Source organism: Prunus avium, chromosome 8 (assembly GCF_965620075.1).
Source record: "Prunus avium chromosome 8, drPruAviu1.hap1.1, whole genome shotgun sequence".
Taxonomy (NCBI): Eukaryota; Viridiplantae; Streptophyta; class Magnoliopsida; order Rosales; family Rosaceae; genus Prunus; species Prunus avium.
This window is the reverse complement of record NC_142291.1, coordinates 6,902,578-6,929,247: the sequence shown is the minus strand read 5'-3', so window position 1 is coordinate 6,929,247 and position 26,670 is coordinate 6,902,578. Positions and strand designations below refer to the sequence as shown.

The 26,670-nt window shown below is 38.0% G+C and overlaps 1 protein-coding gene, 1 long non-coding RNA gene and 1 pseudogene across 11 annotated transcripts; all 3 read left to right on the top strand.

Moving 5' to 3' along the window:
- Positions 1–1,314: 1,314 nt before the first annotated feature.
- LOC148291247 (laccase-15-like) lies at positions 1,315–6,312 on the top strand. The gene is made up of 7 exons (XM_088246086.1): positions 1,315–1,416; positions 1,604–1,755; positions 2,364–2,608; positions 3,230–3,355; positions 4,870–5,458; positions 5,629–5,984; positions 6,081–6,312. The coding sequence occupies exons 1-7, from the start codon at positions 1,315–1,317 to the stop codon at positions 6,218–6,220; spliced, it is 1,710 nt and encodes a 569-aa protein (XP_088102212.1). The 3' UTR covers positions 6,221–6,312.
- Positions 6,313–7,800: 1,488 nt separating this feature from the next.
- On the top strand, positions 7,801–10,889 carry LOC110761526 (uncharacterized). 9 transcript variants are annotated; one of them, XR_015826102.1, is made up of 8 exons: positions 7,801–7,938; positions 8,088–8,132; positions 8,386–8,430; positions 8,662–8,774; positions 8,900–8,998; positions 10,148–10,227; positions 10,334–10,383; positions 10,647–10,889. It is a non-coding gene; the product is annotated as an uncharacterized LOC110761526 (long non-coding RNA). The 9 variants fall into 9 exon arrangements; XR_015826108.1 differs by having other exon boundaries at positions 7,808–8,015; positions 8,118–8,132; XR_015826106.1 differs by having other exon boundaries at positions 7,808–8,015; positions 8,118–8,281.
- Positions 10,890–12,845: 1,956 nt separating this feature from the next.
- Positions 12,846–14,759, top strand: LOC148291246 (putative laccase-1; annotated as a pseudogene). Its single transcript, XR_015826355.1, has 4 exons — positions 12,846–12,885; positions 13,375–13,962; positions 14,133–14,488; positions 14,584–14,759. The product of XR_015826355.1 is annotated as a putative laccase-1 (transcript).
- Positions 14,760–26,670: the final 11,911 nt, after the last annotated feature.

The following is a 26,670-nucleotide window of genomic DNA, read 5'->3' as shown; positions in this document are numbered from 1 at the left end:
ATGATCTATGAAGCCATATATGCATCCCCAGTGCTAGCAATAACTAAAGTGAAGCATGTGTACGCAAGAGATTAGCATGCGCGAATAATATGAGGAAATACTTTTCCAATCTAAACTAAAGAGCAGATTAACAAGAAGCATGAACACACAAAGATGATAACCAAGAAACCCACTACTTGGTAAAAATTGGGAGTCATATATCAACAAACTATGCAATCCCCTATGTCAAATGGAGATTCATACAAAAGCAACCCATTTGAGCTTGGATTTTCTAAGATTAAACTAGGAAGCAGCTATACCTCTTGGGTCAACATGTTTCATGTAATTTCTTGCATCATCCATCATACATTTAAATAGGTTTTAAGTTGCATTGAAATTAACCTCCTAATTTGCCTTAAAAAAAATGAAAGTGTGCCTTTTGGAGAAAATCTCTTAGGATGGCTGCTCATCCATCACAAAACAGTTTTGTCAACGTACTGTGTTTTTCTGAGTTTTATTTTTTTTAGTTAATTTGGTATATGTAACATCCTGCCCCAAAAGTTAATTTATTTTCCTATTTTCTATAGCAAAGGACTACTTTACCCTCAGGGTTTCTTAGTGGTTTAGGGTTGACTTTTTTGCTCGGGGTTGGTCTTGAAAAATTTCTCTGTTCCATTGTGTAGTGCTCTAGCTCATGAGTTCGTAGACACGTGGTGGGCCCAAATCGGAGTTGAAATGAAGACGTTTTGATCTACGGAAGTTCAGTGGCACAACCGTAATTTGTGCAAAGTTGAAATTTAAAACCCAACTGGCCAATCAGATTTTGGCATTCTTCTCTCTCTTCTCTCTCTCTCCCTCACGACAACTCTCTCCCCCTCACGCGTGAAAAGTGCCAGCGTCACTTCCAGTCAATTTTCCGTCGCCGTCCGGCCATGGTTGGTGGCACAACCTTCATGAAACTTGTTCCCCTCTTCCTCCTCTACCACATAAGAAAATATTGTGAATGTTTTCTATATTGATCACTGTATAAAGATTACAGATATATAACAAAGCTTAAGGAATACAAAAGGAAAGAAATCTCCAGATCCTATGTCTAAGGTAATTACACAGAAAAAGAAAAGAATTGGTGTCCAAGTAAGACAGCTATACAACGTTAACTTCAATCTAAAGTCTTCCTTCTATTAAGCCTTGATTTCTAACAAAGACATTCTCATGTTCTATAAATAGCTCTTGAGCTGAGACCAAAACCGCACAACACCACCTCAAGGGTGACCTGAAGGACACAGCCACATAGCTATAGGGAAATCAATATTTTCTGGCAATAAAGACCTGAAAATGGAGTTTAACAAAATGAGTTGGGTCTTAGCTTTTCTAGGGTTTATGTTCCTGGGTGGGATTTGCAAGGCTGATGGCGCTACCCATTTTTATGATTTTGTTGTAAGTGCTTGCTACATTACACTAATACCATTTTGATAGCCCTTGCATGCTCATCATCATTGGTTTTTTCGGCTCGAATTTGTCATATTTTTTTGCTTTTTAGTGGATAATGTGCTTAGATTTTTTATGAGTATTTCAGTAGAATTGTGTAATAAAATGTTGGTGTTCGTTTTGTGATATTTTGCAGCTAAAAGAAACAAATTTTACAAGGCTTTGCAGCACAAAGAGCATCCTAACTGTGAATGGCAGTTTGCCGGGGCCGACCATCACTGTTCAGAAAGGAGATACTGCTTTTGTCAACGTCCACAACCAAGGATTGTACGGTCTCACAATTCATTGGTAACAACCTAGCAGCCCCATTATCCAAGCTCTAGATCAGAAAGCTTTTTTTTTTTTTTGGCTCACTACTAGAGAAAAGCTAATAGATGACGAATAAAAACCGTTGAGGAATTGGGACAAAACCCGTCGAGGTTAGAAGTGCCCCATTTTATTTATTTATTTTTTGACATTGACCAGTTTGAAAATAAGCTTTGGAAGATACTGACCAAAAAAGAAGGAAAAAAGAATATAAGCTGTGCTGAAAAATTATGGATCGTTGATGGCTAGGCTAGGTGCGTTTGGATATATGGATTGAGACAAAGTCTCCACTTGGAATATTCATATCTTTAGGAGAAAGAGAGAGAGAGAGAGAATCAAATAGAAAATTTTGAGTTCATGGCGTGAAAGTGAAACTGTGAATAACATCTGGAAAAAAACAAACAAACAAGGCGAGAGGAAGCTCCATGTTGTATCTATTCTTGTGCATCCTGAATGGAACTTTCCTCTGGCTCTTTAATCTTTTCTTTAATAAACACAAAAATAAAACCTTCCATTTTGTTTTCATTGCTTCATAATGTAAAGCCATGAAAAGAAAAGACAAACCCTTTTATCTTGTTTAATATTTACAGGCATGGAGTGAAGCAACCAAGAAATCCATGGTCAGATGGACCTGAGAACATAACTCAGTGCCCTATTCCAGTAGGAACAAACTTTACGTATGAGATTAACTTCTCAACTGAGGAAGGAACTTTATGGTGGCATGCTCATAGTGATTGGACACGCGCCACTGTCTACGGTGCCATCATTATTCTACCGGCTGCCAACAGCACTTATCCATTTGCAACGCCAGATGCACAAGAAACACTAATTCTAGGTATTTTTTTTTATATCATTATTTATATGTTTTGGTTATTTAACGGACTGGCCAACGAATCCATAGCTCAATTGGTAAGAGTATTTGCCTGCAAATCAGTGATCGTATGCTTGAACTCCAATAGCACATTCCCCCACCCATCCTCTTCCAAACTTTGATAAAAAAAAAATAAAGAACTATTTACAACGACTGCGGGCCATGTCATAATAGTGAGAATGTGAAGGTGAAAATGTCTGACATTGAAAATTAGTTAGAAAACCTTATAAGGGCTTATAACGAGTTGGGTTACTCCATCCATTGCTAATTGGTTTTGGGGTGGAACCTCAACTTCCCTCATGGTATCAAAGCCTGGTTTGCCCACAGGTGAAAGCCCAGTGGCCACACGTGCTTCATGTCACCAAATATATGTTGTCCACATATTAGGTTTGCGTGTCAGAATGTAAAGATGAAAATATCCCATATTGAAAAATTAGAAAACCTTGCAAAAGCTTATAAGGAGTTGGGCTACTTTCTCCATTGAATATAAGGTTAAAGTTTGAAGTAAAAACACAAAAAATTTAAATGTACTGCTGCACCGTTGAATCTTAATAATTATAATCCTGTTTGATCTGGTTGCTGCAGGATCCTGGTTCGAGGGAGATGTGATGGAAATAATTGAAGATGCCCTTGCAACGGGTGGCGAACCAAACATTTCAGATGCCTTCACAATCAATGGGCAGCCGGGAGATTTGTATTGTTGCTCTAACGGTAATTATAATCGAAAATCCAAATCTAATCTACTTTAATAATCTAATCCCATTAATTATTTTATTGTTGCTTATACATACAAGTGAGAAAGATGATGGTAACATCCCCGTAAATGAAGAAGATTTTTAGGTGTCTATGGAATATAATATAAAATGCAAAGGATATAGCTTTTCTGACTTGTGGTGATTAGTTAGCAAAACGTAGTAATCAATTTAAAACTAGCTCTTGATTTAGTGAAATTTATCTTCCCAAATGTTATAAAATGTCTCAAATTTGAATCTGAATCCCTGAATGATTTAAAAAAAATATTTCAAACTTCAAGAAAATGATTGAAAATCACTATTTTGCTTCTTCATAAAAAAAAAAAAAAAAAAAGTGCTGCTATTTCCACCCCCTTTTTCTATTTTTCCACTCACCTTATATTCCCACCCACCATGTAAATTTGAAAAAACACAATCCTATTTTTCCACCCACCTTTATTTCTAAAATACTTAATTCAACAAAAACCCAGAAATTAAGCAAAAAATTATTATTAAAAAAAAAAAAAAAAAACCAAACAAACCCAGCAATCTCTTCCTATTCTTCTTCTTCAATCACAATTCCAAAAAAATCCCCGAAAGACACCCTTTTGTCCCAAGTCCCTACAGCATGCCCTCGCTTTCATTGAAAGCATGAAAGCATGCTAACCTTCAACCCCCTGCCAATACAAAACCCAATAACCCTTTGAGTTATTCAACCTAAAACCATACCAAATAACAAACGAAAGAATAATAAAGAATCAATTCATTCATAGGGGTGGCTGTCGAGAGGAGGGAGGAGAGAAATAAGGAGAAAAAAGGAGGGGGAGGGTGGATGGGTGCTTGGGGAAGATAAGACAGTACGGTGGGTTTGTTGAAGAGAGAGAGAGAGGGGAAGAGAGAAAAGAAGGAGAGAGGAGGTGGGGTTCGGATGTGTGGTGGGGTGGTGGGGCGGTCAGGTTTCGTCGGGATGAGGGAGAAGAGGGTCTTAGGAGTCATTTTCCAAACAGGTAAATTTGTCTTTAAAATTTTGAAGATAAGGTGGGTGGGGAAATAGGATAAGGGGATCGAAATAGTAGCACTCAAAAATAATTGCATGCTATTTTATTTAGTAGCTATCGTCCATTGAGATTTGAATTCATAATTTCCTCTTACAATGTGAAGGCTACATGCCAATAAACCAAGTAATCTAGTCATGCTTCGGTGCTTTTTTTATATAATTATCATTGAAGTCTAAATCAACTACAATTATTTTACAAAGAGACATTATTATTTCATCGAAAATTAATAAGTAATAGAGGAAAATATCGCGTAAAATATACAAACATTTACTTACTCTAGATATAGTGTTTGATTCACTATGAACACCGTTTATTTCTACCAACTAGCATACTTTCACATCATTAATTTGCTGCTTCATTTTTGTTCGGTAACTAAAGTTCAGAAATGGTTTTTATACAAACTCTGTAATAATAATTAATTGATTTAATGGTGCAGAAACAACATATCGTTGGTTGGTTGATTCTGGCAAGACCTATCTACTCCGTGTCATCAACGCGGTGATGAACGAAGAACAGTTTTTCGCCATCTCCGACCACAACCTGAGAGTGGTAGCTCAAGATGCTGCATACATAAAACTTATTACCACCCCTTACATCATGATAACTCCAGGCCAAACCATGGACATTTTAGTCACTGCAAACCAGCCTCCCAGCCACTATTACATCGCCTCTACTTCTTTTGTTGGCGGGAATGTTCCATTCCACAATGGCACCACCACTGCAATTCTTCAATACAACGGCAACTACAGCACCCCCTCAACCACTCCCTTTCCGACTCTTCCAGATCACAATGACGACACAGCTGCTGAAAACTTCACTAAGCAAGTGACGGCCTTGGCTAGCGAAGACCACCCTATTAGTGTCCCCTTAAACATCTCAACGTCGATGTACATCGCTGTTTCAATAAATGAAAGGATTTGCGCAGATTCTTCTTGTGCTGGGCCAGATGGAAATGCGCTTTCTGCAAGCTTAAACAACATCAGTTTTCAGACTCCATCTATTAGTGTACTGCAAGCATATTATGGGTACCTATCATGTTTTTCTTCCACAAATTATGTCGAGACTCCAGCTATTAGCATATGCATATTTGCATGTTTTTTGCATCAAACAGTGCATGCTATAAAATTATAGTATTATAGTTCATGAAGTTTCTATGTATAAATATAAGGTTTCCCAACTTATTGTCTATGTGCAGGGGAAATACCAATGGAGTGTACGCAACTAATTTCCCAGACATACCACCTTATTTTTATAACTTCACGGGAGACTTCGCAAACAACACACTATATCCAAGCTTTGGGACGAGGGTGAGGATGATCAACTATGGTGAAGGAGTTGAGATAGTCTTCCAAGGGACCAGCGTTATTGCAGCTGAGAATCATCCAATGCATCTCCATGGTTTCAGCTTCTATTTGGTTGGAACTGGTTCTGGGAATTTCAACAGTACGACGTCGCCTACGACCTACAATTTGGTTGATCCACCAGAAGTAAACACCATTGGAGTGCCCAAGAATGGATGGGCAGCCATCAGATTTGTAGCTGATAATCCTGGTAAGTCTTAATATCAAATGCACATTAAATTAATTAAGGAGCAACATATAAAGCTAGGTTAACTAATGAAATGAATTATTTGATAATGATTTTCAGGAGTATGGTTTATGCACTGTCACTTGGATAGGCATTCCAGCTGGGGAATGGACACTGTGCTCATTGTGAGGAATGGAAATACCAGTGAAAGCACGATTCGTGGACCACCTGCTTATATGCCTCCTTGTTCCAATTCTTAAATTTAGAAATTTACTTTCTCTTCCATCAATCTCAATTTATATATTTACATCTAGCGACTTGAATAATTGTATCATCCAAGTTTGTTGCTATTTTATTTTGTCTACTTCACATCTTTTTGTTTGTTGATTTGCATCCTTTGAAGGAAAATTGGAAACAAGTTGAAAAAATTAAATATATATCTTATGCATCTTTTGCTCCTAACTCAAATCTTAAATTTCAAATTTTGTATTTCCTCCACTGAATATCCTACAGACATTGAACGATGCCATATAAAGAATCAGTCAGCAAACACATGTTCATATTCATCATAACACACATCTCATCTCAGTCAAATCCTAGGCACTCAGAATGATCTATGAAGCTATGCATCCCCAGTACTAGCAATAACTAAAGTGAAGCATGTGTATGCAAGAGATTACACTAGTAAAAAAAAACCTTTGCGCGACCAAATTTTGCGCGACGAAACACAATTCGTCGCTCAAAGTGACTTTGCGCGACGAAAATTAAACTTCGTCGCTCAAATTCTTACGTGACTAAATTTTGCGCAACGAAACACAAATCGTCGCACAAAGTCACTCTGCGCGACAAACCTTTGCGCGACGACAAAACATCGTCGCTCAAAGTAACTTTGCGTGACGAAACAATAAAATTCGGTGCACAAAGTCTTGCACGACGAAGTATGGTTCGTCTCGTAAAGTCTTTACAAAAATAAAGAAAATAAAAAAATTATTTGTAAAAATCTTTGCATGACTTTGCGCGACGAAACAATAAAATTCGGTGCACAAAGTCTTGCGCGACGAAGTGTATTTCGTCTCGCAAAGTCTTTACAAAAATAAACACTAATTATTCTACGGTGCCATCAGTATTCTACCGGCTGCCAACAGCACTTATCCATTTGCAACGCCAGATGCACAAGAAACACTAATTCTAGGTATTTTTTTTTTTATATCATTATTTATATGTTTTGGTTATTTAACGGACTGGCCAACGAATCCATAGCTCAATTGGTAAGAGTATTTGCCTGCAAATCAGTGATCGTATGCTTGAACTCCAATAGCACATTCCCCCACCCATCCTCTTCCAAACTTTGATAAAAAAAAATAAAGAACTATTTACAACGACTGTGGGCCATGTCATAATAGTGAGAATGTGAAGGTGAAAATGTCCGACATTGAAAATTAGTTAGAAAACCTTGTAAGGGCTTATAACAAGTTGGGCTACTCCATCCATTGCTAATTGATTTTGGGGTGGAATCTCAACTTCCCTCATGGTATCAAAGCCTGGTTTGCCCACAAGTGAAAGCACTACAAGAAAAAAGGTCAGTAGTGACCAATTTCTCAGTGACAAAATGGATAATGGTCACAGATAGTGTGCATTTAGTGACTAACAATGTTAAATGGTCCCTAAAACTATTTTTAACTTTTAATGACCAATTATTTTGACAAATAGTGACTACTCTAAATTTTAGTCAATAAAAATAGCTTAGATTTTATATTTAGTGACCTAAACACATAAGTTGACATGGCACAGTAGCCTTACACGTGTCTTTTAATACATCAGTGACCAATTATTTCTTTTAAAATTTCTTTTCAAAATGAGTTCATCGAGTCAGAGCGTGCACTTATCCTTCAGAGTGAGCAAGTCTCTCTCAGATTGTGCCCTTATCCTTCAGAGCGAACGAGCGAGTGACCTTTTCAGCGAATTCAGAGTTCAAATCGTGCGTGTTGCTCTCTCTCTCTCTCTCTCTCTCTCTCTCTCTCTCTCTCTTTCTTTAATCTGGAAACTTCTCAGCTGGTGCGCTCTTTGAACTTGTACTTGATTTTGATTTTGATTTCGATTTTGAGTTCAACTTTGATGTTGATTTAGGGTTCGAATGTGTTTTTGACCTTGATTCAGCTCAAGACCTCTAAGGTGTTTTCTTTTTGTTCTCTCACTCGATGACTGGATTTGGGGTTTCAAAAGCTAAGCAATGGAAGGGCGGATTAGGGTTTCCAAAATTGAGAGAATGATGGAATTGGATTTCGATTGGTTTGACCCACTACTTCGGCGTCGACTTTCTGGTTGATCGGATGCATCTTCGATGCTTTTTCTTACTCGCTCTCACGACTTTTTAGGCTTTCCTATTGTGTGTATTTAACTGGTTCATATGATGCTGTTTCTTCAGGCCTTCATTCAGAACTTGGCATTGTTTCTCACTTCATTTTACAAGGCAAGTTTGTTCTCTTTCATATGAATATGTTGATATATTGCCTTGCCTTCACCAGCCGTATTTGGATATGATAGTTCTGCTGTTTGGTTTATGTTGTGTCAGGATTTTTAAGCTTTATCTATTGTGTTGTCTATAATTATTATTTACTCATCCATAAAAGAGTTTGCGATTATGATTAATCTTTAAGCCTCCAATGAGGATGTTATTAATTGTCTCCTTTTCTTTTTGCAGTCACATATTCGTGTGCTTGAATTGAAACCACACAACAGAATATAGCCACATTGCTGATGGGTCTTGAATATCTAATAAAAATCTCATATGTGGATGACACTGGAGTTTTTAAGGTATAATTAATTATGATGTGCTCTCTAGGACCCACCCGAAGGCCCTATTTGGCTCTTTCTCTCTCTCTTCCCATTTGAATAATGAAGTGATAATTTGACTTGGAATTGGTTGTTTGTTCGAGCAGGTTTGCTTGGAATATTAGAATTCCTTGGTTTTGGAACTGTTTGAGTTGCATCATAATTTGGATAATCCTGCAGCAGCTGCAAATATGATGGGGCTGCAGGTAATTTAGATACTTTTATCTTTGAAATTTTTGTTGGTTTGAGTTTTCTGTTTTCTACTTTGTATGAATGCATCCTCAAATTTTACTTGAATCCCCCTGTTTTTCTTTAGTCTATATTGACCGTAACTTATCTTTTAATCTCTTTGTAGTTGAATAAAGATGTATGGTTTGAAATTGGTAGTAGATAGGTAAGTCTTTTCTAGGTTTCCATCAACGAGAAGGTTTTGTCTAGGAAAAGACCAATTTATCATCTCAGAACTTGCAAACCTTCCATATTGAAAGAGACTTTGGGTAGGTGTCTTAATATTTTTTTGAAATTTTGGGGAGATTTTCAGTAACCATTGGAACCTTTACCATTTTCCTATCAATAACATTCAAATCTTTTACCAACAAATTTTGAGACAGTAAGTTTCTAAGCATTGTGTCCATGTCACTCTTGCTCATTCATGTGGACAATCACATTAGCCATGTAATGCTGATTTAGTTTTGTTTAAAAAAGTGGATTTTCTGTGTATGAGGTTAGATATGGTATTGGGAAACTTTCTTGTTAGAAATTAAGGTCAGAAGACTTTTGAAAATACTATCTACAGAAGCTTTTTAAATTTATTTTAATCTTACCAGAAACTCACTTTCTATGATATGCTTCTTTCTTAATAGTAGAAAACGTATTGGATTATTTGTTATTTTCTTTCTTGAATGTTTTCATACTTATTTTTTGTTATTGGTGTCATTTTGATCTTGTGGATCATGAGGGAGACAATATTTGTCACACCTTGAGCATTTGACACCTTATGCTGGGCAATAGGGTCCATATATCTGGTTCCATGATGGAAGAACAAGTATTGTTTGCTCTTTGTTCATCAGTTTATTTTTATGCTTAACTGAAGTCTTAATTATCTTTGATTTGATGTACAGCTCTGATTTAAGTTGAGTTTCATGAAATTTTCAATTTTTGTACAATTCTTTAATCAAAATTTCATTTGCTCTGCATCTGCACATGGGTGATTTCAGTCATTATTTCTATATCAGTTTAATATAACGATTGTATATAATTTTTTTTTCTTTATTTTTTATTCTCTTATGAAAGAATCAGTATTAACTGATCATCCTATTAGCTGATCCTATATTTATTCTCTTGATGGTATGCAGGTCCTATATTTTCGTTTTCACCATTGGCCATCCATACACGGAGTCTGTTAGCTGATCCAAGATACACACTTGTAGTGCAGGTTAGTGATTTGATATGCATGTTTAGCTGAAATATGTGTCTGGTAGACAATAGAGAAGAGTTTAGTGTAAATATTGTTGTAAATAATTATTCTTTGTTTGGTGCAGGTCTGATGGATAGGTTTCTTCTAGTATGTCAGCATGGTTGAAGTTTCTAGGTTTTTTTTTTCTTGACTTTATCTTCAATATTAACTTTCAGCTGTTCTATCACTCTCTCTCTGTCTCACCATGAATTTTTCTTTTTGTTTAATAGTCCTCTCTTTCTATTTGTTAAGATGATGATCCATTATTATTAGTTTGTCTTTCACTTTGCTGTTTTGTTTTTTCCTTTATTTTTTTTGTTTTCTTTGTTGATAGTCTAAAAATCTTGTTTTTCATTTGAAATATCTTTTTGTAAATAATTATTCTTTGTTTGCTGCAGGTCTGATGGTTAAATTTCTAGTATATCAGATGAGAAAGGACAGAAGACAATCTACTAGTGATGAATCTTATGTTATTTGTTTTTGGGAATCACTCGACATTTAGGTTGAACTTAAATATGTAGCATTTTGTTTTTGAGACATCTTGTGAATTCGTTGGAAGAATGTTAGATATATGGATTGCTTTTGAATGCAATGAATTATTTGATGCTATAAATTTTATCTACAACACTGTTTAAAAGAAATTAATTGTGATTTCATATTGTAATACAATAAATAAAGAACATGGAGAGGTAAACCTAATTAGTTACCAATTTTTTGAAATACATTAGTGACCAAGCAAGCAGGTCACTAACGTGGGCACGTGACTCAATTTCAGTGACCAAATTGCATGTTTTGGTGACCAAATTGTAAGCCCTTTAGTGACCAAATTTGTGGTCCCTAATAGTGTTTTTATTAGTGACCAGATAGGGATAGACACTAATTCTTTGTGTTATAGTGACCAATAGTTGATATTGGCCACTAAGTAGAATTTGTGACGAGTTTCTAGTGACCACCTAGTGACTACCAATATTTGGACACTGATTGCATTCAGTGACCAAAAAGGGTAGTTTCTGTGACCAAGTGGGTGGCCACTAATACCTGTTTTTCTTGTAGTGAAGCCTAGTGGCCACACATGCTCCATGTCACCAAATATATGTTGTCCACATATTACGTTTGCGTGTCAGAATGTAAAGATGAAAATATCCCATATTGAAAAATTAGAAAACCTTGCAAAAGCTTATAAGGAGTTGGGCTACTTTCTCCATTGAATATAAGGTTAAAGTTCGAAGTAAAAACACAAAAAATTTAAATGTACTGCTGCACCGTTGAATCTTAATAATTATAATCCTGTTTGATCTGGTTGCTGCAGAATCCTGGTTCGAGGGAGATGTGATGGGAATAATTGAAGATGCCCTTGCAACGGGTGGCGAACCAAACATTTCAGATGCCTTCACAATCAATGGGCAGCCGGGAGATTTGTTAGTTGCTCTAACGGTAATTATAATCGAAAATCCAAATCTAATCTACTTTAATAATCTAATCCCATTAATTATTTTATTGTTGCTTATACATACAAGTGAGAAAGATGATGGTAACATCCCCGTAAATGAAGAAGATTTTTAGGTGTCTATGGAATATAATATAAAATGCAAAGGATATAGCTTTTCTGACTTGTGGTGATTAGTTAGCAAAACGTAGTAATCAATTTAAAACTAGCTCTTGATTTAGTGAAATTTATCTTCCCAAATGTTATAAAATGTCTCAAATTTGAATCTGAATCCTTGAATGATTAAAAAAAAATTATTTAAAACTTCAAGAAAATGATTGAAAATCACTATTTTGCCTCTTCATAAAAAAAAAATAAGAGTGCTGCTATTTCCACCCCCTTGTTCTATTTTTCCACTCACCTTATATTCCCACCCACCATGTAAATTTGAAAAAACACAATCCACCAACAGGAGTTGGTCCAAGTGGAAGGGGCTTGGATCCTTTAAACAAGAGGTCCTGGGTTCGATCTCAGGCGCTTGCGAATAGAGCAGACTTTGTTGGGAGAGGTCCCCGCTTTGAGCCTGACAGTACCTCGAGGGTTAGTCCCCGCAATCGCGCGGGGGATACCTTGGTTTTCACCAAAAAAAAAAACACAATCCTATTTTTCCACCCACCTTTATTTCTAAAATACTTAATTCAACAAAAACCCAGAAATCAAGCAAAAAATAAAAAAAAACCCAAACAAACCCAACAATCTCTTCCTATTCTTCTTCTTCAATCACAATTCCAAAAAAATCCCGAAAGACACCCTTTTGTCCCAAGTCCCTACAGCATGCCCTCGCTTTCATTGAAAGCATGAAAGCATGCTAACCTTCAACCCCCTGCCAATCCAAAACCCAATAACCCTTTGAGTTATTCAACCTAAAACCATACCAAATAACAAACGAAAGAAAAATAAAGAATCAATTCATTCATAGGGGTGGCTGTCGAGAGGAGGGAGGAGAGAAATAAGGAGAAAAAAGGAGGGGGAGGGTGGATGGTTGCTTGGGGAAGATAAGACAGTAGGGTGGGTTTGTTGAAGAGAGAGAGAGGGGAAGAGAGAAAAGAAGGAGAGAGGAGGTGGGGTTCGGATGTGTGGTGGGGTGGTGGGGCGGTCAGGTTTCGTCGGGATGAGGGAGAAGAGGGTCTTAGGAGTCATTTTCCAAACAGGTAAATTTGTCTTTAAAATTTTGAAGATAAGGTGGGTGGGGAAATAAGATTAGTTGGTCGAAATAGTAGCACTCAAAAATAATTGCATGCTATTTTATTTAGTAGCTATCGTCCATTGAGATTTGAATTCATAATTTCCTCTTACAATGTGAAGGCTACATGCCAATAAACCAAGCAATCTAGTCATGCTTCGGTGCTTTTTTTATATAATTATCATCGGAGTCTAAATCAACTACAATTATTTTACAATGAGACATTATTATTTCATCCAAAATCAATAAGTAATAGAGGAAAATATCGCGTAAAATATACAAACATTTACTTTACTCTAAATATAGAGTTTGATTCACTATGAACACCGTTTATTTCTACCAACTAGCATACTTTCACATCATTAATTTGCTGCATAATTTTTGTTCAGTAACTAAAGTTCAGAAAAGGTTTTTTATACAAACTCTGTAATAATAATTAATTGATTTAATGGTGCAGAAACAACATATCGTTGGTTGGTTGATTCTGGCAATACCTATCTTCTCCGTGTAATCAACGCGGTGATGAACGAAGAACAGTTTTTCGCCATCGCCGACCACAACCTGAGAGTGGTAGCTCAAGATGCTGCATACATAAAACCTATAACCACCCCTTACATCATGATAACTCCAGGCCAAACAATGGACATTTTAGTCACTGCAAACCAGCCTCCCAGCCACTATTACATCGCTTCTACTTCTTTTGTTGACGGGAATGTTACATTCAACAACAGTACCACCACTGCAATTCTTCAATACAACGGCAACTACAGCACCCCCTCAACCACTCCCTTTCCGACTCTTCCAGATCACGATGACGACACAGCTGCTGAAAACTTCACTAAGCAAGTGAGGGCCTTGCAAGCGAAGACCACCCTATTAGTGTCCCCTTAAACATCTCAACGTCGATGTACATCGCTGTTTCAATAAATGAAAGGATTTGTGCAAATTCTTCTTGTGCTGGGCCAGATGGAAATGCGCTTTCTGCAAGCTTAAACAACATCAGTTTTCAGACTCCATCTATTAGTGTACTGCAAGCATATTATGGGTACCTATCATGTTTTTCTTCCACAATTTATGTCGAGGCTCCATCTATTAGCATATGCATATTTGCATGTTTTTTGCATCAAACAGTACATGCTATAAAATTATAGTATTATAGTTCATGAAGTTTCTATGTATAAATATAAGGTTTACCAACTTAATGTCTATGTGCAGGGGAAATACCAATGGAGTGTACGCAACTAATTTCCCAGACATACCACCTTATTTTTATAACTTCACGGGAGACTTCGCAAACAACACACTATATCCAAGCTTTGGGACGAGGGTGAGGATGATCAACTATGGTGAAGGAGTTGAGATAGTCTTCCAAGGGACCAGCGTTATTGCAGCTGAGAATCATCCAATGCATCTCCATGGTTTCAGCTTCTATTTGGTTAGAACTGGTTCTGGGAATTTCAACAGTACGACGTCGCCTACAACCTACAATTTGGTTGATCCACCAGAAGTAAACACCATTGGAGTGCCAAAGAATGGATGGGCAGCCATCAGATTTGTAGCTGATAATCCTGGTAAGTCTTAATATCAAATGCACATTAAATTAATTAAGGAGCAACCATAAAGCTAGGTTAACTAATGAAATGAATTATTTGATAATGATTTTCAGGAGTATGGTTTATGCACTGTCACTTGGAAAGGCATTCCAGCTGGGGAATGGACACTGTACTCATTGTGAGGAATGGAAATACCAGTGAAAGCACGATTCGTGGACCACCTGCTTATATGCCTCCTTGTTCCAACTCTTAAATTTAGAAATTTACTTTCTCTAGCGACTTGAATAATTGTATCATCCAAGTTTGTTGCTATTTTATTTTGTCTACTTCACATCTTTTTGTTTGTTGATTTGCATCCTTTGAAGGAAAATTGGAAACAAGTTGAAAAAATTAAATATATATCTTATGCATCTTTTGCTCCTAACTCAAATCTTAAATTTCAAATTTTGTATTTCCTCCACTGAATATCCTACAGACATTGAACGATGCCATATAAAGAATCAGTCAGCAAACACACATCTCATCTCAGTCAAATCCTAGGCACTCAGAATGATCTATGAAGCTATGCATCCCCAGTACTAGCAATAACTAAAGTGAAGCATGTGTATGCAAGAGATTAACATGCGAGAATAATATGAGGAAATACTTTTCCAATCTAAACTAAAGAGCAGATTAACAAGAAGCATGAACGCACAAAGATGATAACCAAGAAACCCACTACTCGGTAAAAATTGGGAGTCATATATCAACAAACTATGCAATCCCCTATGTCAAATGGAGATTCATACAAAAGCAACCCATTTGAGCTTGGATTTTCTAAGATTAAACTAGGAAGCAGCTATACCTCTTGGGTCAATATGTTTCATGTAATTTCTTGCATCATCCATCATACATTTAAATAGGTTTTAAGTCGCATTGAAATTAACCTGCCTAATTTGCTTAAAAAAAATGAAAGTGTGCCTTTTGGAGAAAATCTCTTAGGATGGCTGCTCCAGTTTTGTCAACGTACTATGTTTTTCTGAGTTTTATTTTTTTAGTTAATTTGGTATATGTAACATCCCGCCCCAAAAGTTAATTTATTTTCCTATTTTCTATAGCAAAGGACTACTTTACCCTTAGGGTTTCTTAGTGGTTTAGGGCTGGCTTTGAAAAATTTCTCTGTTCCATTGTGTAGTGCTCGAGCTCACGAGTTCGTAGACACGTGGTGGGCCCAAATCGGAGTTGAAACAAAGATGTTTTGATTTATGGAAGTTCAGTGGCACAACTGTAATTTTTGCAAAGTTGAAATTTAAAACCCAACTGGCCAATCAGATTTTGGCATTTTTCTCTCTCTTCTCTCTCTCTCCCTCACGACAACTCTCTCCCTCTCACACGTGAAAAGTGCCAGTGCCACTTCCAGTCAATTTTCCGTTGCCGTCCGGCCACGGTTGGTGGCGCAACCTTCACGAAACTTGTTCCCCCTCTTCCTCCTCTACCATATAAGAAAATATTGTGAATGTTTTCTGTATTGATCACTGTATAAAGATTACATATATATTGCAAAGCTTAAGGAATACAAAAGGAAAGAAATCTCCAGATCCTATGTCTAAGGTAATTATACGGAAAAAGAAAAGAATTGATATCCAAGTAAGATAGCTATACAACGTTAACTTCAATCTAAAGTCTTCCCTCTATTAAGCCTTGATTTCTAACAAAGACATTCTCATGTTCTATAAATAGCTCTTGAGCTGAGACCAAAACCGCACAACACCTCCTCAAGGGTGACCTGAAGGACACAGCCACATAGCTATAGGGAAATCAATATTTTCTGGCAATAAAGACCTGAAAGTGGAGTTTAACAAAATGAGTTGGGAATTAGCTTTTCTAGGGTTTATGTTCCTGGGTGGGATTTGCAAGGCTGATGGCGCTACCCATTTTTATGATTTTGTTGTAAGTGCTTGCTACATTACACTAATACCATTTTGATAGCCCTTGCATGCTCATCATCATCGGTTTTTTGGGCTCGAATTTTTCATATTTTTTGCTTTTTCGTGGATAATGTGCTTAGATTTTTTATGAGTATTTCAGTAGATCAGAATGCTTTTTTTTTTTTTCCTTCACTACTAGAGAAAAGCTAATAGATGACGAATAAAAACCGTTGAGCAATTGGGATAAAACCCGTGGAGTTTAGCAGTGCCGGATTTTTTTTATTTTTTAAATTTTGACAGTGACCAGTTTGAAAATAATTTGGAAGATACTGACCAAAAAAGAAGGAAAAAAGAACATAAGCTTTGCTGAAAATTATGGATCGTTGATGGCTAGGCTAGGTGCGTTTGGATATATGGATTGAGACAAAGTCTCCACTTGGAATATTCATATCTTTAGGAGAAAGAGAGAGAGAGAGAGAGAGAATAAAATAGTAAATTTTGAGTTCATGGCGTGAAAGTGAAACTGTGAATAACATCTGGAAAAAAACAAACAAACAAGGCGAGAGGAAGCTCCATGTTGTATCTGTTCTTGTGCATCCTGAATGGAACTTTCCTCTGGCTTTAATCTTTTCTTTAATAAACACAAAAATAAAACCTTCCTTTGTTTTTTCATTGCTTCATAATGTAAAACCATGAAAAGAAAAGACAAACCCTTTTATCTTGTTTAATATTTACAGGCATGGAGTGAAGCAACCAAGAAATCCATGGTCAGATGGACCTGAGAACATAACTTAGTGCCCTATTCCAGTAGGAACAAACTTTACGTATGAGATTAACTTCTCAACTGAGGAAGGAACTTTATGGTGGCATGCTCATAGTGATTGGACACGCGCCACTGTCTACAGTGCCATCATTTTTCTACCGGCTGCCAACAGCACTTATCCATTTGCAACACCAGATGCACAAGAAACACTAATTCTAGGTACTTTTATTTATATCATTATGTATATGTTTTGGTTATTTAACGGACTGGCCAACGAATCCATAGCTCAATTGGTAAGAGTATTTGCCTGCAAATCAGTGACCGTATGCTTGAACTCCAATAGCACATTCCCCCACCCATCCTCTTCCAAACTTTGACCACAAAAATAAAGAACCATGTACAACGACTGCTGGCCATGTCATAGTAGTGAGAATGTGAAGGTGAAAATGTCCGACATTGAAATTTAGTTAGAAAACCTTGTAAGGGCTTATAATGAGTTGGGCTACTCCATCCATTGCTAATTGGTTTTGGGGTGGAACCTCAACTTCCCTCATGGTATCAAAGCCTGGTTTGCCCACAGGTGAAAGCTCAATGGTCACACGTGTTCCATGTCACCAAATATATGTTGTCCACATATTAGATTTGCATGTCAGAATGTGAAGATCAAAATATCCCATATTGAAAAATTAGAAACCCTTGCAAAAGCTTATAAGAAGTTGGGCTACTCTCTCCATTGAATATAAGTTAGAAATTTGAAGTAAAAACTCGAAAAATTTACATGGTACTGCTGCACCATTGGATCTTAATAATTATAATCCTTTTTTATATGGTTGCTGCAGGATGGTTCAAGGGAGATGTGATGGAAATAATTGAAGATGCCCTTGCAACAGGTGGCGAACCAAACATTTCAGATGCCTTCACAATCAATGGGCAGCCCGGAGATTTGTATAGTTGCTCTAACGGTAAGTATAATCGAAAATCCAAATCTAATCTACTTTAATAATCTAATCCCATTAATTATTTTATTGTTGCTTATACATACAAGTGAGAAAGATGATGGTAACATCCCCGTAAATGAAGAAGACTTTTAGGTGTCTATGGAATATAATATAACATGCAAAGGATATAGCTTTTCTGACTTGTGGTGATTAGTTAGCAGAACGTAGTAATCAATTTAAAACTAGCTGTTGACACTACTACAAAAATCGAAATAAACGACGGGAAATCACCTTCGTCTAGAAGGTTTTCAAACCGTCATGAAATCGACCGCCATCTTTTGTTATATAAAACAACGACGGCTAATAACCGACGTCGTTAAAACATTCAACGTCACAAAATATTACAAGCCGACGTCTAAGTACTATATATATATTGTAAAATGGAAACTTGGACAACATTAGACGACGGTTTTATTGAAACTCAGACGTCTAAATATTGTTACATGTCCAGATTAAAATAGAAACCGACGTACAGATAACTATCCACATCCATAATTGAAGGAATACGACTTGTAGCATAGAAATCGTCGTGGTTAATGTATACTATGTTAAATAAATAAACAAACCGCCATCTAACTTATAAAAGACGACGCATAAACAAAAGAATAGACGTTTAAAGAATATTACTTGTCAATAATTATACAGGCACAGACGTACAGAAAATTATCCACATCCCAAATTGAAGGAATACATAGAAACCGTCGTGGTTAACATATACTACGATGAATAAATAAAGAAACTTACGTTTAACTAATAAAAGACGACACAACAGAAAAGAACAGACGTTTAAAGAATATTACATGTCAATATTCACAAAGGAAACAACGTACAGATAATTAACGTCCCTAATTGAAGGAATAAAGATTTGTATAAACTAGAAACTGTCGTGGTTAACATATACTACGTTAACTAAATAAACAAACCGACGTTTAAGTATTAAAAAACGTCCTATATACAAAAGAACAACCGTTTAAATCATATTACATGTCATTAATCACGGAATAACCGACGTAAAATGCCTTAACCACGACATACTGCTGGAAAAAACGTCGTTTATAAGATTATCCACGTCGATCTGTAGAGAAAAACATCTTTTTAAATATATTACACGTCCATCACTTATGAGAATCGTCGTTTAAATTATACAAAGAAGTCCCTTGGACTGTTTTAGATGTCGCATTTTTCTACAAGGCAGACGTCTGAATAAATTAAAATGACACAATATTACTGATTACCGCAGTAAACAGTCATATCCATGACTACTTTTGTCAAAAGCTGACGTTACAAATACTTTTGATGTCGTGTACAGGAAAAGAAACGATGAGGATTGTATTTTGAACGGCGATTTTTGTAAAATAAAGAACGTGGTTAATTATTCACTACGTCACGAGGATTAAATTATATGACGTTGTAATTCTCTACCACGGCGGTTTTTAATACATATTGACGTGGTTGGTGTTTTAAAAGTCGCTTGTATTACCCTCCTTGACATATGTTTTCTCTGAGACGTCAGATGTTTTAGAATAACCAACGTGCAGAAAATCTGTCACGGCAATTAATGGAACAGAGATGCCTTTATTTCTTCTTTAGACGACGGTAGATTTTAATCGTGGAAGTATATTTTTACAAATTCGTCGGTTGGAGTACTGCAACGTCGTGTTATAGTGAAATATACATCGTGCGTTGTTTTGTAGGCCGTCGTTGATGTTTATTACACCCGCTTGTGATTTAATTTTTAATAAACCGACTCGTTTTCATTTTCAGATGTCGATTTTAATTTCTTTACGGTCTTTTGCATTTTCTTTCCACGACGTTTGTAAAACTACGACGTTGGTTTTATTGTAGACGTCTATTTTTCCAGTTTTTTAACTGGACCATCTTATTTTCCACCTTTAATCTAGTATTTTAAATTTTTGATTCGTCGTGCCCAAAACATGCATAATGAAAATGTGATCAGAATTAAAATGATATACAGAGCTATTAATTAATGTCATACAATTAACTGCATAACTAATCTTATACATTACAACAATCAATCAATCCATATATCTTCACACCCATCTCTAATATTCTCACTCCCAAACTCACCCACTAGGTCATCAAATGTGTCAACATTTGGTATCCCTCTAGTAAATGGCTCACACTTAATTCTAATATCACCTAGCACATCATCACCAATAACATCATTATATTCTCTATTAGGCATTGATAACACTACTGACCAACCACGATGCATTGGGTCGTCAACGTAAAATACTTGTTTGACTTGAGAAGCCATAACAAATTGGTCGTTCCTATGTCCAATTTTACTTAGATCTACAAGGGTAAATCCAAGTTCATTGACTACAAGGCCTTAAGTGTTATCTATCCAATCACACCTCAAGACTGAGATTCTAAACTTTTGGTAGTCAAGGTCCCAAATTTCTTGAATAACCCCATAAAAACCCATATTGGAGACAATAGGGTTTTTATCTTTGGCACTAGCAACTTGCATAGTATGTGCAAGTAAATAAACTCCACTATTTTGGACAGTTCGCACATCATCTTGTGCCTTGGTGTTAAATTTAACACCATTAATAAGATAGCTTCTATATGATGGCACTACCATGCTTGGACCAGCTGCTAGCCACCTCAAATTTTCTGATACGCCATTATTCTCTTCTCCATTAAGTTCACTTTGAACCTGCAAATTAATAATATATCTTAATTCAATCTAACATATAGAAAGAAAGAAAATTAAAAGTTCAATATGTCATTCAATAACATATATACCTTAAAGCGTAGCCATTGAATGAAAGTGCTATTGTGCTTATCTTGTAGCCACTTTATTCTCTTTCTAAATTTTGGATAAGTGGTCTTGATGTGGATCATATGTTGCCTACAATTGACAAAAAAAAAATCAAGCATTACGGTCCCTTGTATATAAGATAAACATAGGGAATAATAATATTTAAAATGGCTACATATGAAAAATTAAACTCATACGTACTTGATATAAGGTAGGACTTCCTCCGTATTCTCCAAGACATATAGATGTGCCTGGTTCAACAAGTCTAGATCAATTAAGCTCATTGTGCAACCTGATAATGGCTTTGAAAATCCCATCTTCTAGCTTGAAGGCACTCCAACTGTACTAACATCAGATAAATGCTCGTTACAAAACTCTACAACTTCTTCAGCTATATACCGCTCAGCAATGCAACCTTCGGGACGTGTACGATTCTGAACATACCCCTTTAGCACTTTCATATATCTTTCAAATGGATACATCCATCTAAAATATACTGGCCCACATAGTCAAACTTCTCTAACAAGATGTACTACTAGATAAACCATGATATCAAATAATGAAGGGGGAAAGTACTTCTCAAGCAAACACAAAGTAACCAATACATCTTCTTCAAACTTATCTAGCTTGGAAACATCTACCGTCTTTGCACATATAGCATTGAAGAAGAAGCACAATCAAGTTATTGCATACCTTGCAGGCTTCTCCAAAACAGAATGAATTGCCACATGGAGCAATTGTTGCATTAAGGTATGACAATCATGAGATTTAAGGCCAAATTCCAAGGCCCTGGAGGCAAGCGAGTACGTCTTTCTCCAAACCGGGGTTGCAAATTAGTTTTGACCCCCATGTTCAATAAATCTAACCGAGCATCAATCCCATCTTTATTTTTTCTAGGGATCTCCAGCAATGTACCAATGATACTATCACAAACATTCTTCTCAATGTGCATAACATCTAGGGCATGCCTCACAGGGAGGTATTTCCAATACTCGAGATCAAAGAATTTTGATTTCTTCTTCCAACAAACTCTGTCACCATCATTCTCACCAACATTTCCCCCATTTTTCGAGCCCCATATGTAATTAATATCTTCAACCATATGCAGCACTTCTTCTCCGGTTAATGGCTCGGGAGGCGTGCCATATTCAAGTTTCCCATTAAAAGCTGCATGTTGCCTTCTATATGGATGATTGATTGGTAATCATTTTCTATGCACAATGTAACAAATTTTGTGGCCATTTTTCAACTTGTGATTAGGTGTATCAACGCCGCATATTGGACAAGCTTTATATCCTTTAACGATACAACCAGATAAGTTCCCATAAGCAGGAAAATCATTAATTGTCCACAGTAATACACTTCTAAGTGTAAAGTATTCTCCTATGTGTGCATCATACACTCCTTTAATCTCATCTCACAGAGATTTTAAATCATCAATCAAAGGCTCTAAGTAACTAAGATAACTGGCCATGCATAGCCATGGTGGGAGATTATATGTAACTAAGATAACTGGCCAACAACTGTATCTGCTACTTAAAGAACTGTGGGGATTGAATCCATCAGATGAGAGAGCCAATCTCAAGTTTCTCGGCTCTTTACCAAACTCGGGCCATTTATCAACAACAAGTTTCCAAGACGGGGAATCCCCTGGATGAGACATATGACCATCAACTGATTTTCTTGCAGCTTGCCAAGTCAAACTTTTAGTTGTCTTATGTGATTGAAACATCCTTTTAAACCTTGGAATTGGAGGAAAATACCACACCACCTTCGCTAGCACACCCTCTTTCAAGAACCCATCTTTGCTTTCCTTCCACCTTGAGATACCACAAGTAGGACAATTAGTTGATTATTCATACTCCTTCCTATACAAAACGCAGTCATTGGGACATGTGTGGATTTTCTCATAACTCATCCCTAAAGCAGACAAAGTCTTTTTTGCCTTGTACATCGAGAAAGGTAGTGTATTTCCTTATGAAAGCAAATCTCCTTGAAGTATCAATAATTCTGTAAAACAAACATCACTCATCCCATGTTTTGCTTTCAAATTATATAACTTCACCAAAGCCGACTGTTGGCTGCGCAAATCTCACGGCCTGGAGCTCCGGGCCGAGGGGATATGCGTTAACACGTGGCTTCCTTCTTTTGGATGCGGTGCGGTTGTGCGTGGGCATGTCAGCACGGTCTACCGTGCGTCGAGATGTTGATATGAGTGAAGTGGTTAAGTGGTGCGCCTGTTTGAGTTCGATTGCTAATCAAACGATTGTGGTCGAGAGAGGAACTGATCTCGGCCGTCAGGTTCACGGCCTGAGCTACAAGGCCGTTTAATGGTGGTGTTGATGGTGGATTTTGGGCGTTGCTCCGGTGCGCTGCTCAAGGAGCGACGGTCATATGATATATGGGATGAATGAAAGAGTAACAGAGATGGTGCTCCGGCGCCTTGAAAATCAAGGGTCGTATGATATATTGATGAACGGATTTTCCTTACAATCTAACACTACTCCTAGGAAAGCAAGTAAAGATATTGAAAGTGCATTACAGGAAAATATAATTTGCTCCGTAGGAGGCTTTTGGTTTGGTGTTTGAACCTTTTGAATGTAGCTTGAACTTGGTATTTATAAGAAGAGCTATTGGAGGAGTAATCGAGGCTGAAAATCTGCATGGTGGAGCCTGTTTAGAACAAGTGGGTAGTCCAATCAACATTTGGGATCGTGAAGCATGGTGGTGTGACCCCATGAATCCTGGTAAATCTCGACCGCCGTCCTGATCGTGGGCTCTGCGCTTCTGGCCGTGGGGACGCATTTAATGCCCTTGTTTGGTGGTTGGTGGTCTGACCTCAATTTGTAAGAATATTTGTAAGTATGTTTGCGCCTAACCACTCTGATCTCTGTCACCAAATCCTGACTTTAGTCACTTCCCTTCTTCCCTCGTGCATTAAATGCCTTTTTTGCGACTAGGGGTTTGCTAGTTAGAGGCGTTACTTCATTAAATGAAGCGTGGGACCCTGCTGCCATGTGACGATTTGACTCTTAATATCTTCGGCCGTGTCCCCTTCGTCCTTCGACCTCGGTGAGGCCGAGATGATTATTCCTTCGCAGCTTTTCCTTTGTTTCGAGGAAGGCAAAAAACGCCGCGTTTTGGATCACGAATAGGTGCTAAGGCCGAGGAAGGTCCTTGTGGCCAATTTATGGCCGTGATTTATTAGGCACAAACATTGCCCCCACATCCCCGGATTCTTTGGTCTCGGCATGGGCAGAGGCCGAATGGATTCCAGGGGATGGACCCTTTGCATTCCTTCTGAAGTGATTGACAACTGGTGCATTAAATGCGCAGGTCAGTCGGCGCATTTAATGCCCAAGCACGTCATGCAGGCCGTCATTGCCCTGACTTACGCGAGGCGTCGCTTCGCCTCGTCAGATGAAACGACGGCCTCTGGGCTTCTGACACGTCATTGCGCTTTTGATTTGCGCGAGCCATCATTTTGCCTCGCCAATCGAAACGTCGGCCCCCAGGTTTCTGACATATCTTCGCGTGCTCCGAGTGCGTTGTCAGGCCGTTTTGTCTTTCGAGAATCACACTTCTTGTTTTGAATTCCAGCGCTAGTATAAAAACCCTGCCTTTCTTCATTTTTCTTCACGCCCTCAAAATCCTTAAGTCCACGCTCCTCGAAAGTTCACTCTGAACTCCCTAGTTTTCTCAGCCATCTCTCTTTGATTCTGAAACTCTCCTCTTGCTTAGTGACCTCTTTACTTGTCTTAAACATTCTTGAGCCTTTCGTTGATTCCTAGGCTTCATTCTTCCTCTACCCCTTTTCTCCTTCATTTTAACCTGCTCTAATGGCTCCTATTGTAGCCCTTCCAAAACTGGGGAGCCATATCCATTGAACCTCGCGACTTGGCAGTTTGGCCAGAACCAGATGGCTCTTCCTCTCCTGCTGTCCACCAATTGTCTTTCGTCTTGGAAAGTCGACTTGAGCCAGAACCAAGATGCGGCCGAGATTCCTTCCCAGCCCTGGAGGAAGATGACCTTCCTCCCTATGAGGCCGAGGAGAAACTGAAATGCGATTGATGAAGATGGGAGGGTCTGGTATGATGATTCCAACATGGCCGTGTTCATTCGGCTGAGCACCCGGGTTGCACCCATGGCCGGAGTGACGGCCCTGGCTTCGCTTAGTTACGTTCATGCCCAGAATGACGGCCTTGGCCATGGCCTGAGTGACGGCCTTGGCTCCAACCCGGCTGCACCCATGTCCAGAGTGATGCCCCTTCCCCTGGCCGGAATGACGGCCATGGGTTCACCTGGTCTACCCGTGTCCTGAGTGACGCCCCTTCCCCTGGCCAGAATGACGGCCCTAGGTTCACTTGGTCGTACCCATGTCCTGAGGTGGCCTTGGTGGGGCCGTGGTTAGTGAAGACATGGGTGGCGGAGATATTGCCTCAGGAAGAAACGTCTGCCTGTCCAGCGAGGGGATCACGAAGCTGATGTTCGTAGACATTAGGATGTAATCATTTCTCATATGTATATTTATATGTTGTAATCGGCCATGACCTGGCCGTTCCTTTGTAAACGTGACCCCTTTTAATGAAGTATGATTTCTCTTTCCTTCTGTCTGAAAGCATGCTTTTTCTTTCATCTTCATTGTGTTGTTTACTTCATTTTTTTGCCAGTTGCAAAACCTCATAACCCATTCTCAACCGTCTTCTATAATGACGGGGTATACTTCTTTAAATACTGGCCGTTTATTGGTAAGTTGTGCCATTCTCCATCCCTATCCCTTAACTGGAATGCGCCTCGGCCCAGGATTCGTTCGATAATAAACGGCCCCTCCTAGTTAGGTGAGAATTTGCCGAACCGAGGGTCCTTAGTCCCGATAGGAAGCACGGCTTGCCATACCAAGTCGCCTTCGGCGAAAGTCTTTTTCTTGACCTTTCTGTTATAGGCCCTGTTGAGAATTTGAGAACAAACTCAACTCACCCTCCCCTATTGATCTTGTTGTTGATGGACTTTGTGACAAACACAATTATGGATGAATCACACACACTACACTTGAGAAACTAACCAAGCACAAAATGACACAAGAATTTATAGAGGTTCAGCAATTGCCTACATCCTCTTGGTGATCCCCTTGAGAAATTCACTAATGAAAGAATAAGTTACAACTTTGGTTTACAAAGAAACCCCCTTAGAACTCTATTCTCTCCCCAAGCTTTCTTTTCTCTCTCACCCCTTGCTCAACACTTTGATACACTAGAAAACTCTTAAGCCATGATTTTATTCTTACATGCTAAACCCCTTTATATAGCCAAATATGCAAGAGTGTGAATGCAACCTCACACTATTCAAATGTTGGCTACCAAACTTAACCATGGATGGCTACCAAACATTCCACCATTTTGTGCCACCAAACAAGTCACCTATTTTTGACAAAGATGGCAAGCCAATATTTACTCACATGGGCAACTCCAAAATTCATCTAGAAATGAGTCAACCATGTCATGGAATTAGGTAGAAATCCATAGCACAAAAAAGAGGACTTTGTATCCTTAGGTGAGCCAAATTTCCAACAATCTCCACCTTGGCGAACCTTAATCACCCCGTGAACCATTGTTGTCCTCTAGAACCTCTTCAACCTCTTAGAAATCGTTCTAGTAATTTCCAAGAACTCCACCATGGCAATACACCTCTTGCCTCAATGCACCTTTGGTGGAAGGTGCTCCACCCAAGCCTAAGCTTGAGTAACT

What these genes read in the sequence shown, in the direction of transcription:
- LOC148291247 (XM_088246086.1), top strand. Translation starts at nt 1,315, where the DNA reads ATGGAGTTTAACAAAATGAGTTGGGTCTTAGCTTTTCTAGGGTTTATG. An exon ending in TACGGTCTCACAATTCATTG is followed by an intron (nt 1,756 to 2,363) that starts GTAACAACCTAG and finishes TAATATTTACAG; the next exon opens with GCATGGAGTGAAGCAACCAA. An exon ending in ACAAGAAACACTAATTCTAG is followed by an intron (nt 2,609 to 3,229) that starts GTATTTTTTTTT and finishes TGGTTGCTGCAG; the next exon opens with GATCCTGGTTCGAGGGAGAT.